The sequence below is a fragment of the Vipera ursinii genome (assembly GCF_947247035.1).
Source record: "Vipera ursinii genome assembly, chromosome: 2".
NCBI classification, from domain to species: Eukaryota; Metazoa; Chordata; class Lepidosauria; order Squamata; family Viperidae; genus Vipera; species Vipera ursinii.
In genome coordinates, this window is record NC_139513.1 from 160,112,796 (window position 1) to 160,132,129 (window position 19,334).

General features: G+C 39.0%; 1 protein-coding gene across 1 annotated transcript in view; it reads left to right on the forward strand.

Annotated features, from left to right (window-relative positions):
- Window positions 1-5,954, forward strand: part of GTSF1 (gametocyte specific factor 1) — a 36,917-nt gene extending 30,963 nt beyond the window's left edge. Inside the window, exon 8 of the mRNA XM_083352772.1 lies at window positions 4,937-5,954. Coding sequence (XP_083208898.1) covers window positions 4,937-4,950 — 14 coding nt within the window. The 3' untranslated portion in view covers window positions 4,951-5,954. The remainder of the gene's footprint in view (window positions 1-4,936) is intronic.
- Window positions 5,955-19,334: the final 13,380 nt, after the last annotated feature.

Genomic DNA, 19,334 nt, shown 5'->3' on the forward strand with positions numbered 1-19,334 from the left:
AATAAACATTGGGCTACATGTGAAGCTCTTCTTTTAACATTGGCTCCTTGTATCTGAAATAGGGTTTCCTGCCTGAGCAGAGGGTTGGACTAGAAGACCTCCAAAGTCCCTTCCAACTCTATTATTATTAGAAATGTTACGAAACATGTTAACATAGCTTCTCAGCCCTTAAATGAGTTAGATGTTGCTCTCTACTGCCACCTAGGGACTTCCTGAATAAAAATAGTTGGTTCTTCCTGTTGGGGCAAATGAAAGAGAACCTTGATTTACGACTGTAATGGATCCTGGAATTTTCATTGTAAGTTACAATGAAATGTTGAGGCACTGACCCAATTTTTCAAACTTTTTTTTTTTGCCACAGTCATTAAACAAATGCTGTAGTGGTCAAACAGGTGTTGTGTTTCTTTTGCCAGAAACCAGCCCAAAAAGCCAGTTTCTGGTGCATAAATTGCATAATGTGACTGTGAACACTGCAACCAGCTGTAGCAGTGAACCGGTTGCCAAACACCAAAATGCAGTCATGCAGCTGCCATGTGTGTGTGTGTACACCACTATGAGATCTCTGCAACTGGATCATAGGTTCCTTGGGGGGGGGTTGTCCTAACTTCAAATGATCGCTAAACAAGGACTATCTTTAATGCTACTATGTAAGTAATGCTTCAACCACACAGCATAAGGAATTTAATGGAAAGGCCAGTGTTCTGTTCATCATCATCATCATCATCATCATAAAAGTTGGAAGGGACCTTGAAGGTCATCTAGCCTAACCCCCTGCTCAGGCAGGAAACGCTATACCATTTCAGACAAATGGCTGTCCAGTCTCTTAAAAACTTCCAGTGTTGGAGCATTCACCGCTTCTGGAGGCAGGTTGTTCCACTGGTTAATTGTTCTAAGTGTCAGGAAATTTCTCCTTAGTTCTAGGTTGCTTCTCCTTGATTAGTTTCCATCCGTTGCTTCTTGTCCTGCCTTCAGGCGCTTTGGAGAATAGCTTGACTCCATCTTCTTTGTGGCAGCCCCTGAGATATTGGAACACTGCTACAATGTCCCCCCTCAACCTTCTCTTCATTAAACTACACATACCCAATTCCAGCAAGCGTTCCTTATATGTTTTAGCCTCCAGTCCCCTAATCATCTTTGTTGCTCTTCTCTGTACTCTTTCTAGACTACAGAGATCTTTTTTACATCATGGTGTCCAAAACTGGATGCAGTATTCCAAGTGTGGCCTTACAAGGCATTGTAAAGTGGTATTTGTACTTCACGTGATCTTGATTCTATCCCTCTGTTAATGCAGCCTAGCACTGTGTTGGCTTTTTTGGCAGCTGCAGCACACTGCTGGCTCATATTGAAGTGATTGTCCACTAGGACTCCGGGATCCCTCTCGCAGTTACTACTATTGAGCAAGGTACCACCTATACAGTACCTGTGCATTTGTTTTTTCTTGCCTAAATGTAGAACCTTACTTTTTTCACCATTGAATTTTATTTTGTTGAATAGCGCCCAGTGTTCAAGTCTGTCCAGATCCTCCTATAACTTAACCCTGTCTTCTGGAGTGTAGGCTGTTCCTACCAGCTTGGTATTGTCTGCAAATTTGATGAGTTTGTTGATTGTTGATGAAGATGTTGAAGAGCACTGGGCCCAGAACAGAGCCCTGGGGCACCCCACTGCACACTTCCCTCCATATAGATGCAGTTCCATTGAGGACCACACGCTGAGTACGGCCTGTCAGCCAGCTACGAATCCATCTATCTAACCCACATTTTTCTGTCTTATCAAGTAGTAGGTTGTGATCTACTTTATCAAATGCCTTACTGAAGTCCAAGTAAATGATATCCACAGCATTCCTCTGGTCCACTAATTTTGTGATTTAATCAAAGAATGCAATAAGATTTGTCTGGCATGATCTGTTTTTGACAAACCCATGTTGGCTTTTAGTAATGACTTTGCTTGCCTCTACGTGTTTGCTGCTTCGTTGATTGATGTATCTTTTCCAGAATTTTCCCAGGTATTGAGGTCAGGCTGGTAGGTCTGTGATTTCCTGGATCTATTTTTTTTCCCTTTTTTGAAGATGGGAACTACATCAGGTCTTTTCTAGTCCTCTGGTAGTTTCTCAGTGCTCCAGGATCTTTGAAAATACAGTTCAGTGGTTCTGAGATCACATCGGCCAGTTCCTTGAGAACCTTTGAACTTGTCTAGGCTGGACAGGTGCTCACTTACCATTTTCTTGCCTATCTTAACTTGTGTTTTTATTCTGTTTTTGTGGCACTGTTTTTGATAGATTGGACTGGTTTTTTCCCCTTTGTGTAAAGACAGATGCAAAAAATGAGTTAAATAGTTCTGCTTTCTCCCTGTTGGTTGTCACCTTCTTGCCATTTTCCCCCACTAATGGACCAATCATTTCCTTAACTTTTTTCTTGTTTTTTACATGTTGAAAGAAGCTTTTTTTGTTACTTTTGACTTTGGTCACAAGCCTTAGTTCATTTTGAGCCTTAGCTTTCCTCACTTCATCTTTGCAGGCACAGGCTGTTTTCTGATATTCTGACTTAGTTATGTGCCCCTCTTTCCACTTTTTATACTTGTCCTTTTTATCTTTCAATTTATCAGAGAGTTCTTTATGCAGCCATGCTGGTTTCTTTTGAGAGCTGTTATTTTTCTTCTTTGTTAGTATTGTGCTAGACTGGGCCTTTATTATCTCACTTTTCAAAATTTCCCAAGCTTCTTGAGTTATTTTCCCCTTTAGGATTCTCATCCATGGAATTCTTCCCAAGGTCTCTCTAAGTTTATTGAAATTAGCTCTTTTAAAGTCCAAGACTCTAGTTTGACTGTATTCTATTGCTTGTGCTTCCATAATGTTGAATTCCAATATTGCATGATCACTTCCCCCCCCCCCAAGGTTCCTGTGGCTTTTATTTGATCACTAGACCAAATGTACAATTTTTTTGCCTTCTAGTAAGTTATTTTTAAGACTTTTATTAGATCAAAGGTGTGAGGTATTTTGTCCCCTCCAGAAGTTTTGTCATTAGCTGAGTTTAATGGAAGTTGAAGTCCAAAACATGTAGAAAATAATAAGCAATCAATGCTTCTGTGTTAGACATTGTGCAACTACCATGAAAGTGCTTTGAAAGGTAATGCATAATAGTTAATTATCAACCATTAATAGCTTTGTTATTTTCCAATAGGGAAAATAGATTGATGAAAAAATATTATAAGAAAATAACATAATTGCAGAAATAATTGTTGTTCCTTTGTATGTCATTCAGCTTGATTTTTTTTCAAATATCCTACTGCAACTTAAGGATAACATTTGAGAATTGCAAATGGCCAGATACAGATAAGATCTGATTGTAAAGGACTCCCAGCTAAATATTTCTGTTCTTGTTCTGTTCTTTCAGCAAATATTGTGATTTCACTAAATGCAGATATATACCATAATCACTTTATGTTCACTATATTTCCAGGTTTGTTTTTCTCCTACCCTCTGTTTCGTATTTTTAATTCTAATTCTACCCGGGGAGTGGTAGGTGAGAAATTAGCAGAGAATGTATGGAACTTTCCTACCTCCCAAAAGACTGGGCCTTGAGATTACAGTTATTCCATGACAAATATAAATATTTATGCATTCATTAATTTGATTTATACCCCATTTTTCATCCAGGAACTGAAAGGAGCATCCGTAGGACCCTCTCCTCCTATTTTTCCTCAGAACATATCCTTATGAGCAGCTTAGTCTGAGACATTAGTCTGCATTCATTAATTTGATTTATACCCTATCTTTCATTCAAGGGCTGAAGGGAGCTTGCATAACACCCTCTCCTATTTTCCCCAGAATAATAACCTTATAAATAGCTTAGTCAGAGACATTGTCACCCAATGAGCTTCCTTTGGCAGGGATGGTTCGAATTGGGTGCTCTCTGTTCAACTTCCAATATCTGAACTACTGTGCCACACTAGGCCAAATATGGAAAATAGGGGAGAGCTACATCCTAACAATTTTCTTTTTTTTATTGAAATGTTTTTCAATACATTTTATCTTTAACAACCCCTCCCCACCCACCCCCTTCCCAGCCCTACCCAACCCTCCCCCCTCCCCTTCCCCCCCCCCACTTCCCAGAGCTAAATACAAGGTATAAAAGTAAAAACAATCATAACCATATGCTAACGACAATAAACTATTAAATCTATCGCACTTTAGCTCTTATAGAGTGACTACAAGCAATACAAATATCACATCAGTATTTATTCAAATGCTAAATGAAACTTTTTAGTCCCATATTTATTCTGGATATAATCAATCCATTTTTTCCACTCCGTAATATAACGTTGTTGCGAATGGTCTTTCAAATACGCCGAGATCTTTGCCATTTCCGCCAGGTTAGAAACTTTTAAAGTCCATTCCTCTATAGTCGGCAGTTCTTCCTTCTTCCAATATTGCCCTATTAAAAGTCTTGCTGCCGTAATTAAGTTCAACATCAACTTAGTGTCCACAACAGTAGTATCATTAATTATGCCCAGTAAAAACAATTGCGGACAAAACTTTATCCTTTTCTTAAATATCTTCTGCATATTCCACCAGATTTTAATCCAAAACGCTTTAACCTTTTTACAGGTCCACCATATGTGAAAATACGTTGCGTCTTCGCCACCACACCTCCAACATTTAGGCTGATAGTTCGGATACATACTTGCAAGATTTTTGGGATCTAAATGCCACCTATAAAACATTTTATAAAAGTTCTCTCGTAAATTTTGAGCTTGCGTAAACGCTTTGTTTGTCCTGCCTATCTCTGTAAGCATGCTAACTGTAAAGAATTGGTAATGTTTTCTTGAGGTAATGGCTGTTGTGGGGCCAACAAACTGGTTTGCCTGACACTTCTTACGTGTGGATTGTCATAGCTTCTATTTTGAGATCTAAAACTGCTTGCTTTTAATTTAATTGCAGATGCTGAAAATTGAAGGCCATGGCAAAAGCTGTTCCTTCCATTGGCTCTCAACTATTCATTATCTACTCTTAGAAAGATTGAAATGCCAGAAACGACACTGATGCCAAGCTGTTTTCCTGTTTAAGATTGCAAAACTAAAAGAATTCAGGCTCTTAACTGCATGTGTGCCAGTTAACAATATAGTTGCCAGCAGTGTGTTGTTTAATTGTTACTATGGATATAGAAGTTCACTCCTAAAAGTCTAGTAAAACAAAGGAAGTTGGTGTAAAAGCAAGGATGAAAATTGTTTACAGTTACTTCAGTTACTAGCAGAATTTCTTGATTCCTTTTTCTGACTCTTTCTGTAAAAATGTTTACTGTGGAACTCAGTTTAAAGGTTTTACTAAAACAGTTCTTAGTAATTAAGTTGTTGTGTCTTAATTTTATGAGAAACAGATAATGCCGGAAGACAACCATTTGATGTGGATGAGGGGCTACTTCGTAGCTCTCTCAGGAGTATTCCAGTCCCACTGTTACTTACTTTGCTGTCTCTGGGCATTACCACAAATAGGAATAAGAACAGAGTTCATTTCTTTTGGTGTGTGAAATAGGATTTCATATTGGAACACTCCTGTGTTTCATCAGCCACTGGCTTGCCACAAAGCTACGCAACTACCTGTCCCATCTCTCCTTTGCTGCTAAGGTGGCGCCTGGAGGTCTTTCTAAATCTCTCCTCTGGCCAAAAACCCTCAGAGGATTTAAGAATAGGGTAATCCTACATCTCTTTGACCAAGCTTCAAGCTGAAACTTATCCTAAAGCTTAATTTCGATGGCATAACATTGCTCCAATTTTCAGTTGGTATGTTATCAAAGTAAGCACCTTGATGATTTAAAAAAAAACAAAAGCACTGGTGCTTCAGACACACACTGTTATGGCTACATTTCTGTTTTTTATGGTGTAACTGTGGGCAATTAATCTTAGTGATTTTCAAAGTTTAGCTTATATTTATTCCTATTGTTTAGTACACTAAGGTTTAAGGTATAATCTATGTTTATAGTTATTTCTAATTTTACATTTGTACATTTCTAAGTGGCTTTATGTCTATCCAGTTTTTGTTTCCTCTACCGTCTAAGTGCCTCAAAACACACCAACATGTAATCTATAAATAACAATGCAAATAAAATTGCTCTTAAAATTACACAAGAGAATCATTCAGAAATCAAAAGCTCTTTCTCAGGTATTCATAGCAGCAGCAGCATTCAGATCAAGTCCATCTGCAACGACTTAGGGGACCCCTTTCGTTCATCCGAGAAAGATGCAGGTGTAATGTCTTCTGGGCAGGATGACTCCAGCTGAATACATTTACTCTGCAAATTGTAGAAAACAGCACAAATAAATAAAAACAAAGTTATTCTCAAGATTTCTCAAGAAGGTACAGCTTGGGGAACTGCACTAGTTTCCTGGGCTCTGCCTCTCCTATAGGAGACCAACTGATGCAGTGTCCTGGTGGGAAAAAGACAAGCTTGCTACGGGGTTTGAGGGGCCAGTATTTACATCACCAGTCCAGTGGTGCCCATTAAGAAATGTGACTCAAAGCAGCCACTCCTTACCTCTAAACTCCAAACTGTTGTCATCTTGGTATTTCTGTTTTCCAAAAGGCAGGCTGATGAAAGGTCTTCGCAGAAGGGCTCTACTTGCATCCATCGAGCAGCCTAATTCTAGAAAGTGGGAGAAACTGGTGGTTACAGATTGCTTCTTGTCCCAAAAGAGGGCTAAAGACAAATGCAAAACAGCCACTGATGTTGACCCTATGCTCAGAAAAAGTGTGTGAACTGAATAGGACCCAAAATATTGGAACAATCCTGTGTTTTATCAGGTCTTTCTAAATCTCTCCTCTGGCCAAAAACCCTCCGAGGATTTAAGAATAGGGTAATCCTACATCTCTTTGACCGAGCTTCAATCTGAAACTTATCCTAAAGCTTAATTTGAACTAATTTCAATGGCATAACATTGCTCCAATTTTCAATTGGTATTTTATCAAAATTAAGCACCTTGATGATTTAAAAAAACAAAAGTACTGGTACTGGAGGCACAGTTATGGCTACATTTTTGTTTATGGTATAACTGTGGGTAGCAATTAATCTTAGTGATTTTCAAGGTTTAGGTTATATTTATTCCTATTGTTTAGTACACTAAGGTTTAAAGTATAATCTATGTTTATAGTTATTTCTAATTTTACGTTTGTACATTTCTACATTGCTTTATGTCTATCCAGCTTTTGTTTCTTCTACCGTCTAAGTGCCTCAAAAAACCCCCACCAACATGTAATCTATAAATAACAATGCAAATAAAATTGCTCCTAAAATTACACAAGAGAATCATTCAAAAATCAAAAGCTCGGCAAAAGAGATGCATTCCTACCTTGTCCCTAAATACCTGGAAAGTGAGCATCACCTGGCAGGCACACCAAAAGGCCCTTTGCAGTAGACTGAAAAACTCTGGACGTGGGGTGTGGGAAGACATTTCAAAAGGTCCATCTAAAACTGCAAAATTTAGAGTGGTGGCAAATTTATTTATTTATTTATTTATTTAATTTGTATACCGCCCTTCTCCCGAAGGACTCAGGGGTTTCCCATCGGCTGTTGCAGCTTTTAGTTGGCTCCCAACCTTATTCAATTTCCATCCCTCACTTTAAAAGGAAAAAGCCTGAACCTCAGTGAAACTGGCCAAGAACCCCTCCCCCCCCCAAAAAAACACCCAAAATTCCTCATTGACAACTTATGCGGTTTCTTGAGTTCTGTTGTAACAGCTTGCAGGACAGGTCACCATCCAGCGGTGCTCCCTTCTCCACTGCTGTTTCCAAAAGACTGAAGCTCTCAGCCAGCAGGCTTTTATAGGACTGGCCCCACCCTTCTACCTGGTCCACACCCACTAGATCAGTGAATGCAGCTGTGACTGGGGGAAATTGACCAAATTGCAAGCCAGACTCTGCAAAGACTCAAGTCTCCTGTTGATCCAAAAGACCCATTGGGACTTATTTTCAGTGATGTCTTATTTTTTCATGTACAGGAGGCAGCGAATGCATGGGGCTGCCCTCCAAGCAGCAGATGGAGGCAGAGGCACGGGGGAGGGGAGGAGTTGCTGCCACCCACATCTTCTGCAGTTCAAAGGTGAAGCATCACTCCCTGTTTTAAGCTCCACCTTTCACTTGTGTTTTTGGAGCTATCCTGTTACATTGGCAACTTGGTTTCAGGGACCATGGATTCTTGCTTCCTGCAGGGTGGTTGGAAACTCTGCTCCTTCCTTCCTGCCACTACGCAGTGAACGCTGGTCCCCACTTTCTCGCTGTCCTGCACTGCCCCATGTCTCCCTTCTCTGTTCTGGAAATGGCAGCCCTGTCTTCTGTTGCTTCTCCTCCCGGTGTTGTGTCCTTCCTTTGTATGGAAGGACGCTAAGCTCCGGGAAAACTGCCAGCTGAAGCTTGGCCTTGGCACCTGCATCGGTTGGCAAACACAAGAGCTTTGCTCTTTTTCTTCAGGGTTTTTGAAATTACCCTTTGTGTCAGATGAGACCAATTAAATTAGAACTGTGAGGCTAGAGGTTTCCTCAAAGAACTTGTTTATTGGTTAACAAAGTATCAGCACAATCAAGTCTGAACTTCCCTCCAAAGAGTTACACTATTACAAAGTTAAACTTTGCAGCCCAGTGCCATGCAATCAGCTACCCTTCCCAGTAGAATAGATTGACCAGCCTTCTAACAGAATGCTCAACCCCCCCCACCAGGTGACCTTGGTTCCCATGGGACAAAGAATTGTTTAGGCTGGCAGAAATTCCCCCCTCCCCCTCCCATTCTTGCGGCAACCAAAAACGAGCATGATGGCTGCAGCCAGTTTCGTTGCAGAGTTGACACTTTGCTTTTCTGCGTTAAAATACAGAACAGATGTATTTTTCTCCTGTATGATTACATCATCTCTGAACATATCACTTGCCCCTCCCTTTGCATGAATATTTATTTGAGTTTTAGCTCAGCTTTATTACTTGATTAATTGATTGATTGAGTCTTATGACCATATAAAAATCTAAAGTAAAATATAGAATCGAATTTCAGGACCAAAGAGTTAAAAAGAAAATACAGTATGTGGTAAATAACAAGGAATCAATGTTCAGATAAACACATACATTTTACAGGACATTTCAATCTGTTCAGGGCAATCGGTTCTTAGCTCAACTTAGCCTTAAGTATAAACTTAGAACTTACGGTATATTGTTATTATTTTATAAGTAACTCAAGGCAGTGAACATAACGCTCCTGCTATTTTCCCCGCAACAACAACCCTGAGAGGTGGGCTGAGCTCAGTGTGATTGGCCCAAAGTCACCCAGCTGGCTTTCATGTCTAGGTAGGATTAGAACTCACAGTCTTCTGGTTTCTAGGCCAGCAGTTGCAAATGAAACTACCTCTCCTCCCCTTCTGGGTCAAGATGTTATTTTTCCAAATCCAGAATTTCAATGTGAAAATTCTTTAAATGTAAGTGATAATTATGTGCCACAGTCTTGCTTGTGAAGAGCCCTTTCTTTTTTGTATTTCTTTTTGAATAACCCCCCCCCCAACATTTTAGATATACTGTCTAAACATTTATTTGGAGAAAGGAAAAAAACAACAACAAGGTAAGTAAACGACAAGCTATTGTATTCGAAATCCAGGTCAAAATTAGTAATATTTTAACTGCTTGTACAGACTTTTTGGGTTTCTAAACAAGCTGTGCAGAGATAGCTGATAAAACCTTTCTATCCCACCTTTATTATTTTTATAAAAAGGTGGTGAACATATTTAATACTCCCCATAACAGCAACCATCTATGTTGGGCTGAGATAGTGACTGGCCCAGCCAGTTTTCAGGATGCTATTAGTTGGACTCTTCATATAAATCTCCACCATTCCTTAGCAGAAAGGTATATTTGTTGTCTGCTTAAATGATTTATGCCATCCGTTTTATCAGACGTCTACCCAGCAATTACAACATTTCTTAAGTGGGCCAGGTCCTTCTAAGCTAGCCTTTATCTGAATTAGCCGATAAAAATTGGACAGGCTATTGTACAAAGGAGTTGTGTATTGAGAAGACACTGCGAATTTTAGTTTGTCGAGCTTTCCATTTTAGGAAGCGGTTCTGTCAAGCTTTAAATGCATGTCAGGGTTTGTCACAAAATAATACCTCAGTGTCATGTGACACTGGAGAGGCTTAAAAGACCAGTTGTGATTCCAAGGATGTTTAGCTTCATTTAGACAGATGGTGGTAAGCTTTTTTAAATATACAAGTTCTGTTGTCCTGCTGGAATGTTCCTTATCACTGGAACGTCACCTGTAAATCAGCCTTTGTTAATAGGTCCATTTTTTATGCTCCTTTGTGCCACCATATTGTAACTGCTACTCAGTTTACAGTTTTTACAAGATACTAATTTGTTAAAGCATTAGTAGAAAATCCATTGGTAACTCCACACTCGTAATTTGCTGAAGAATAAAACAATGGGAACTGTCATCATTGAGAACACAGATGATTAAGTCATCTGTTTTCTTTTCTTTGGAAAAGAAAAACATCCAAGTCTGTCAGGCTCAGTTGAAAATATTAATTATAACTTTCTTTTTAGATAATAATTCTAAATTTTAAAAATGTGGAAATTTTCCTGATGGAACATTGGAGAAGTAATTAATGGACTGAAAACTCAGTGTTCAATTTCCATCCATATATTCTGACTACTGCTCGCTTCTAATAATTAGATTATCTCAAAAGTTTATTGGAAATATTGGACTTTAGATAGTATCTTAGCTCAGATAGTTTAACATTATGTAATTGTTTATTCAACAATGCATTGACTGTTCATATGAACATTACTATTGGAGTAACGTATTTCTGCAGTGATAAGTTCTAGGGCATGGCATTTTAGTAAAAAATATTCAACTAGAAAAAGAAATAGTCAATTATATATATATATATATATATATATATATATATATATATATATATATATATATATATATATATATATATATATATATATATATATATATATATATATATATCAAATGTTAACTATTTAGATTACCTTGCTAGGCCCCAAACATGGGGCAAATCTTTATTTCCTGTTTTCAGCCTATCTTAAAGGCTATCAAACAGGCAGTAGTCACACCGGACAATTCATATATTTGTGTAAATTACTAACAAAGAATTAAAGGGAAACTGAGATGCATTTCTGACTCCTTAGTCGTCCTCTGTCAGCTATACCCTTCTGAGATTCGAACCTGGGCTGATTGCATACATAACACTGCCTTGTATGCAATCAGCCCAGGTTCGAATCTCAGAAGGGTATAGCTGACTGAGGACGACTAAGGAGTCAGAAATGCATCTCAGTTTCTCTTTAATTCTTTGTTAGTAATTTACACACACACACACACACACACACACACACACACACATATATATATATATATATGGGACAAATCTTTATTTCCTGTGTCAGCCTAACCTGAAGGCCATCGACATCTCAGCTAACAAAGCGAGAGAGATCCTGTGGCTTAGAGGTGAAAACAACTGCCTAATGTGCAATCAGCCCAGGTTCGAATCTCAGAAGGGTATGGCTGACTGATGAAAACTAATAAGTTTGAAATGCATATCAGTCTCCCTTAATTCTTTGTTAGCAATTTAAAATTTACACAAATATGAGCTGTCACCGGTGTGACTACTGCCTGTCGATGGCCTTCAGGTTAGGCTGACACAGGAAATAAAGATTTGTCCCATGTTTGGGGCCTAGCAAGGTAATTTAAAAATAGTTAACAAGCATTTGACATATATCTCCCCTTGCTTCTCAGCTAACAAAGCGAGAGAGATCCTGTGGCTTAGAGGTGAAAACAACTGCCTAATGTGCAATCAGCCCAGGTTCGAATCTCAGAAGGGTATGGCTGACTGATGAAAACTAATAAGTTTGAAATGCATATCAGTCTCCCTTAATTCTTTGTTAGCAGTTTAAAATTTACACAAATATGAGCTGTCACCGGTGTGACTACTGCCTGTCGATGGCCTTCAGGTTAGGCTGACACAGGAAATAAAGATTTGTCCCATGTTTGGGGCCTAGCAAGGTAATCTAAAAATAGTTAACAAGCATTTGACATATATCTCCCCTTGCTTCTCAGCTAACAAAGCGAGAGAGATCCTGTGGCTTAGAGGTGAAAACAACTGCCTAATGTGCAATCAGCCCAGGTTCGAATCTCAGAAGGGTATGGCTGACTGATGAAAACTGTTTGAAATGCATATCAGTCTCCCTTAATTCTTTGTTAGCAATTTAAAATTTACATATATATATATATATATATATATATATATATATATATATATATATATATATATATATATATATATATATATATAAAATGTAAACTAATAGCGAAGGCTGAAGACCCTATTTTTATTATTTATAATGTAGAGTTGATTTTTCATTTATTTAATTATACACAAACATGATCCTCTTCTCTGTTCCTTAAAAGAAGCAGAGGATGGAGGAGCCTGAGTGAGAATGAAAATACTGATCTTTCTCCTTTTTCTGTCAGAGATAGGAAGTAGTAATGTTTTATTATGTACTGTGACTAGGATAACCAAATCTTGGTTGAAACTGGACTTCCCCAAAATGCTGAGTGTAGGTCATAGATCTTTCTCACAAAATGGCTGCCACAAGAAGGGAAAGATGAGGTTACTTCACATTCACTCCTCTTTTTACAGTGCTCTCTCATCCCAGTTTACATTTGATTTAATTTACAACTTCACATCATTTTTATTTTCTGGGAATGCCAATAATACTTCTCTCATCCTTGACAGTGAGTCCTTGACTTACAACAGCTCCCTTAGTGACAGTAATGACAGACCCCGAAAAAGGAACATACAACATGATTTGAAGTTCTGATGCCCACCATCCCCCACCCCATGGTCATGTAACCACATTTTGGATGCTCAGCAACAGACCCACATTTATGGACCTTTGCAAGATTCTCACATTCACATGACTGATTTACAATGTTGTTTTTGCAGAAATCAGTGTTTACTTCTTGTTTCCAGTAAAAAAAAACACCCCATAGTAAATAATGGGTTCACTTAACAACTGCCATATTTGCTTTATGACCGCCACGTTAATGATCACTGAGAAAAAAAAGGTTATAAAATTGCACAGGTTCACATGATGACTTGCTTTATTTATTTATTTTTATTATTTTATTATATTTATATACCGCCCTTTCCCGAAGGACTCAGGGCGGTTTACAAGGTGATTAAAACAAAAAATACAAAAGTTAAAACCAGATTAAAAAAATTATATCCGTCCCTGAACAAATAAAACCCCAGTTAAAATTAAAATTAAAATTAAAATTCTCAGCCTGGGCCAGAGAGCTCGAAGAGCCAGGTCTTCAGGTCCCGGCGGAACGAACGGAGGTCGGGGGCGGTCCTAAGCTCCACTGGCAGCTGGTTCCAAAGGGCAGGCGCACCCACTGAGAAGGCCCTATCCCTGGGTGTTGTCCGCCGGCAGTCTCTTACCGGCGGTACCCTGAGAAGACCCTCCCTGTGGGAGCGCACTGGACGAAGGGAGCTTGATCATCTCAACTCATAACCGAAGTTATGGGCCCAATTACAGTCATAAATTGAGGACTATTTGTATAGATGAGAGGGCTGACCAGACTCCACACACCCACTTCATGGTCTGTTTCTGTTGCTTCCCTCTGGGAGGAGGTTTCAAAGTATTTATAGCAGAACTAGATTTTGTAACAGCTTTGTTCCTTATGCCATCTTTCTTGTAAATTCACAGGATTGTTTTTCCTGCCATGTATACATTTGAACTAGACTGATGTTTCTCTGTGTCATATGTATATGTGTATGTAGGTATATGCATAATAGTATATTTTTGAGAGCTGAATGCGATGAAATTTCATTTTAACGTATGCTGATTAGTGCATATTTAAAGTGACAATCTTCTACCCTATCATACACATAACTCTTAACTGAGATCTGAGTTGAAGAAGGATATGGGAGTGGGATTATTCTCTTCCAGTCTGAGTCTTGCTGGATGCTATGCAATCCACCAGAACAGGTGTCTTACTCTCTCCAGGTATTTTAGCCATTGAATGCCAGTCTACAGCATTTATGTCTTGGGTATCTAGGGGGGAAAAACAGGATTTTCCTTAACACAAAAAATGCTAAGGGATGTTTCTTGTCAATTATTTTCCTACCCCTATTTTTGTGTGTGAACAGATTGCCAGCACAAGTGTACTACCACATCTAATGTATTTTTTAAAAAATGACCATTGTCAAGAAGGAAATCCCTGAAACTTTTGCTTTTCATCTCCTTCCTGAGTCTAATTTAAGCAACCCACCTTTGCAGGATAATGTTCAGTGCTTCTAATAAAAGGAATTGTGTTCCACAATACTTTTATGTCGCAAGAATTCAATTCTGTGATTTAGGTAGTCTTACTTTTGTAAAAGCCCCATTTATCTCAAGAGCATGTTTGTATTGGGAATGGGTGCATTCCTTTATTGAGATAGTGGCTGTCCCAGAGAGCCAATTGGCACTGGCTAAGTCCATTAACTTTTTTTCTTTTTTGCAAGAGGATCTTTCCAATGTCTTGTGCAATTTTATAGAAATGAGTTAATTTTAAGTAGCACTCTACAGCTGTGGAGTTAGAAGGGGATTGTGAGTAAATATAGTCAGGACTCCTTTGGATAAATATTTCTCAATCTAAATACAGACCAAATTTTGTGCTATAATTATTTTTCTATCTATATTCTGAATAAATAGACAGGGATACGTTTGCCAAGTCTTTCATTTGTGGAGCTATATGTTGTCTAATAATTGTGGGCTTTGTTTAATATGAGAGTCCTATATGTTACAAATCTCACCTCTACTGATTGAGTCTTAACACTCATTAATATCTTGTAGTTCAGCACTTACAGAACATGAGATAGCTGAGTTGAAGAATTCATGGTTTTCCTAATATTTAAGGGTGCTCAGCTCAGTACATAATGTAGAATAGAACTAAAATCTATTAAAGTTACTTTATATGAAAATAGTTTGCGTTTCTTATCTAGACAATAATATAGGAGTTTTTTTGACCCCATCAGGCCTTTTTTAGTTCTTGTCCAAAAACCCAACACGGATAAAAAAATAAAAGTTAAAAAAAACATAAAGGCTTTTACTGTACTGTGGGTACTTTAAAGAGAACAAAAATGTTGATGGGCAAGAATGACTAGGGTATGTGTTTGCGATCTTGCCTGAAAATGACCTGGCACACTTTACAGCAAGATCAACGTTCCTTGAAGAAGAACGAAAAGAGTAAAAGAGTGAATGGCTACATTTCAGTCTTATGAGAAGAATGAAGATTCATCAAGTCAAACAAGGAGGTCCTATAAAAGAAGCTGATAGAGGAAGGAATACATCAAAAAAATAACAAAGGAGCAGGTTCAGGGGATGCAAATAACAACTAGGGGGGGGGAAAAGATACTGAAAATTTCCTTGCAGTATTAGAACTCAAGAATCATTTTCAGGCCCTCATAAAAGAGCCATCACCGAATCTTCAGGGTTTTGGAAGAAGCTATGGAACAAGAGCTAGGATCTCAAAGTCAAGAAGACAAAGGTAAGGATTATGGTAACTGATAATCTGCTCTAATAAGAGCCAAACAAATGTATGCTATTGGACCCTCTTGTTTTTTAAGTACAATGTCCACCAAAGCAAGGATCAGGGATGTGATAGAGCAGGGCTTTTCAACCAGTGGTATGGGTTCCAGCTGTGGTACATTGGCACCTGGCAGGTGGTACGAGACCATCCTAGAAAAGTAGCAGGGGAGGGGAATGAGCTGAACCGGTAGCACAAGCCTGAGCGAGAGATGGCTGGAGCTGCAAGGCTGTCAAGGCTCAGTGGGAGCGCCAGGATCAGCGCCAGGCTCCAACTGGAGCTCAGCACTGATCCTGGCGCTTCTGAGCCCAGAAGAAGCGCCAATCAGCTGGAATGTTGCAGCATCTCCAGGGTCTTGTGATTTACATTCAGATGCTTGGCAACTGATTCATATTTATGACGGTCACAGTGTCCCAGGGTCATGTGAAGTGACCAAAACCTGCTGCAACCACCCAGCAGACGGGGGGAATAAAAACCAAACACACCCCACCCCACCCCCGCTGCCAATCCTCAACAGAAATGCTCATAACAATGAAAACCTCAGACAGGAGGAAGAGCGCCGCCGGGCGGGCAGGCAGGTGTCTTGCTCGGCTATGGCTTGGCGGGCACTTTTTTCAGTGCCATTGTAACTTCGAACAGTCACTAAGCGAACTGTTGTAAGTCGAGGACTACCAGTACTTCATCACTTTTTTCTTTTTTCTTTTTTTTTTTTTGGTCATCAAGTTTTTAACACCTTGCTAGCCGATTGGTGGTACTCGGATGTTGCCATATCCTAAAAGTGGTACAACGGGTGAAAAGGTTGAAAAGCCCTGGGATAGAAGGCAAGGTATATCAAGTGCACCAAAAATAAACCCTTCCAGCTAATCTGTGTAGGGACAAATTCTACAATCATTGTAAATGGCAGAAGGAATAACCTTCAATAGGAGGAAAAGCTGCTAGCAACACAATTGTCAGGTTAAAAAAAAATTGAGGCTAAGCCACAACTGTAATCTGAGCAAGTGTCTCAAACAAGACATCCCCCTCCCCAGTTCTCCCGTGAAGAGGGAGGGAAAAAGTATATTCAGAGTCTGAGATTCTATTATTGTAATCTTATAATAAAAGTAGTATTAGCTTTCATGTCTTTGGTTTCTTAGTCAGGTCTATCTTGGAGCGCTCACAAGATTCTTGGACCCAAAGTAATATTCTCATCCGCATTTATGGTCCATGGAAGAAGACTGGAAAGAGAAGGAAGAATACTGCAGGTGAACAATTGATTATACAAATAGTGTTGATAGAAGCTATATACTTTCTGAGACATAGTCTGAAAGATGGAGTATCTTCCCATTTTTTTAGGAAGCAAATTTTGACAAAAACTGGTCATTTCAGAAAATTATTAACATGTCCCTTGCTGAAAACTGCTCCAAAAGGTGGAGGAAAATGTAAAAAGATCAGTTATAAGTTGCTCAGTGCTAACCAACATTTTGTCAATGAAGTGGAATAACAGGCAGATTGGGCCTATTGTATAATGGTGTTCTTGATTAGAAGTGAAATTAAAGCTGTCATTTAACATTGGTACAGCTCACACTGAAGGTCCAATACGGTATGAATCAAGCCTACCATAGACAAGTAAAGTTTGTCATGACTAGCAAATTTTCTACAGATATTAATAAACGAAGGAAAGATGAAGCAGTCAAGGAATATAGTTATAAATAGAATAACAGAATTCCAGACTTACTTATAGATAGATAGAGCAAATCCACCAGCTGCTGATAGCCACTACTATAGTTAAACATATTGTGACCTTAGATAATTCAATACATTGGTCTTGTGGCTGCTTTATAATCATTCACTGTGATAGTTGAGAAAGCTTCCTAACAACCAGCTGTATAAGTTCATGATGTTGGGTGTGATATAAGGGGAAATTTAGCAAAACATATGCTACATGTGTTTGGTATCTGGGTATACCTATTTTCATCACTGAGAACAGGACATCAATATATTAATATTACAAACATGCACAACCTCACGATATTGGAAATACAAAATTTTCAACTTATCTTTTGCTCTGCCTTGACTTTCTCAGGATCCAAAAAGCATTCAGCTAGTGGGATCGCCCCAACAAACCAAATCAGAATCTGCTTTTTCAAGGAAAAAAGGTGACTATCTTAGAGCGTGAGCTGGACCATGGACTCACCTTAATGTGTATATTTTAAACAGAATTGAAGTTGGAAGATCTCAAGAGATGTAGCGAAGAATATATTCTTTGGGCTACTTGGAAGCCTTCCATGATGGCTTCCTTCACAATGAAAATTCTTCCACAGTAGAAAGATTTGCCTGAAACAGCTATTTATTCCCCTACAATATTGGGTTCATCACATTTTGGCCTCTCTCTTGTACATATTTATTATTCATTGTTAGATTTATAGCTTGGCTTTCTGAGCCACTCAAGATAGTTTATGCAGAATACAGAATATAAAAACACAGGAAAATCAGTTAGAATCACTATTAAAACTTCAAACAGGCTGCTCCTTTTTGTCCAACTCCTTATAGGAATTACAGAGATATACCTATTAAGTACCTCTGGACAAGTAACTATCTCCAGTTCCATCTCTTGCCATGTAAATGGTGACCAATATATAGTGGTCATCTGTCAATCTGGAATGGGGGTGGGGAGGTAGTTAAATAGATTTTTCATTCTATGGGAAAATATTCTCTATAACAGACATGTCAAACACAAGGCCCGGGGACCGGATCCAGCCCATGAAGTGGTTTCATGTGGCCTGTGAAGCCATCCTGGAAACAGTGAGGGAACGGCCCCCACTGCCTTGGCCCTGGCCCAGAGACCCTCCTTCTGCCAGAGACCCTCAGATCTGTCCCACTCCTGCCCAGGCCCCCATAGGCACCCTTGATGAGAATGATGTAGAGCTGGCCATGCCCACCCAGTAGGCCATACACACTCTAGCCACGCCCACCCAGTAGGCCACGCCCACCCTGGCCATACCCACCCGGCCCCCTGAGGGTAACCGCAATGCTGATGCGGCCCTCAATGAAATTGAGTTTGGCACCCCTGCTCTATAATAACAATACTGGAGGACTTACTGGAAACACATACAATTCCACAAAGCAAAAAAAACCTTTGTTGAGTTGCTTTGGAAAAAGATTTGGCACCAGATAAATAGGAATTGGAATGGAGGCTTTTTCCAACTAGAAAAAAAATTACATATTTTCAGATGGTTAAGAATATGGAGTGAGCCTTTGTAACATTTGATGTGGGTGCAGTTATTTGGATGTTGATTGATTCTTGGAAGTTCTCCACACATACCTAGGAAATCTTTCCTGTAATTCGATCTTTATGTAATCAAAATTGGGTATCTTATGGGACCATTTGTTTTGATTGCATCTTAGGTTCTTGGAACTTCCCCCACCCCCAGATTATTTGAATTTACGTAAAAGCAATTTTCTTGTTTGAAATCAAAACCAAAAAATTGTTTGAAATATTCACTGCATAAATTTTTTACTTCCTGAACTATCCTGCTGATATATTTTTCAAAACTAAACGGATGGGGTGGATATAAGAAAAAAAGATAATAATACACAATTGCTTGGGGCAGTCCAAAAAACCTTCAGATATGGTATCTGGTATGGACATAAATAATTGGCCAATAATAGAAGCTGAAAGTAATTTGCATGGTAAGCTCCCAAGCATACCATGAAAACAAAAAATGAGCTATAGGCTCAA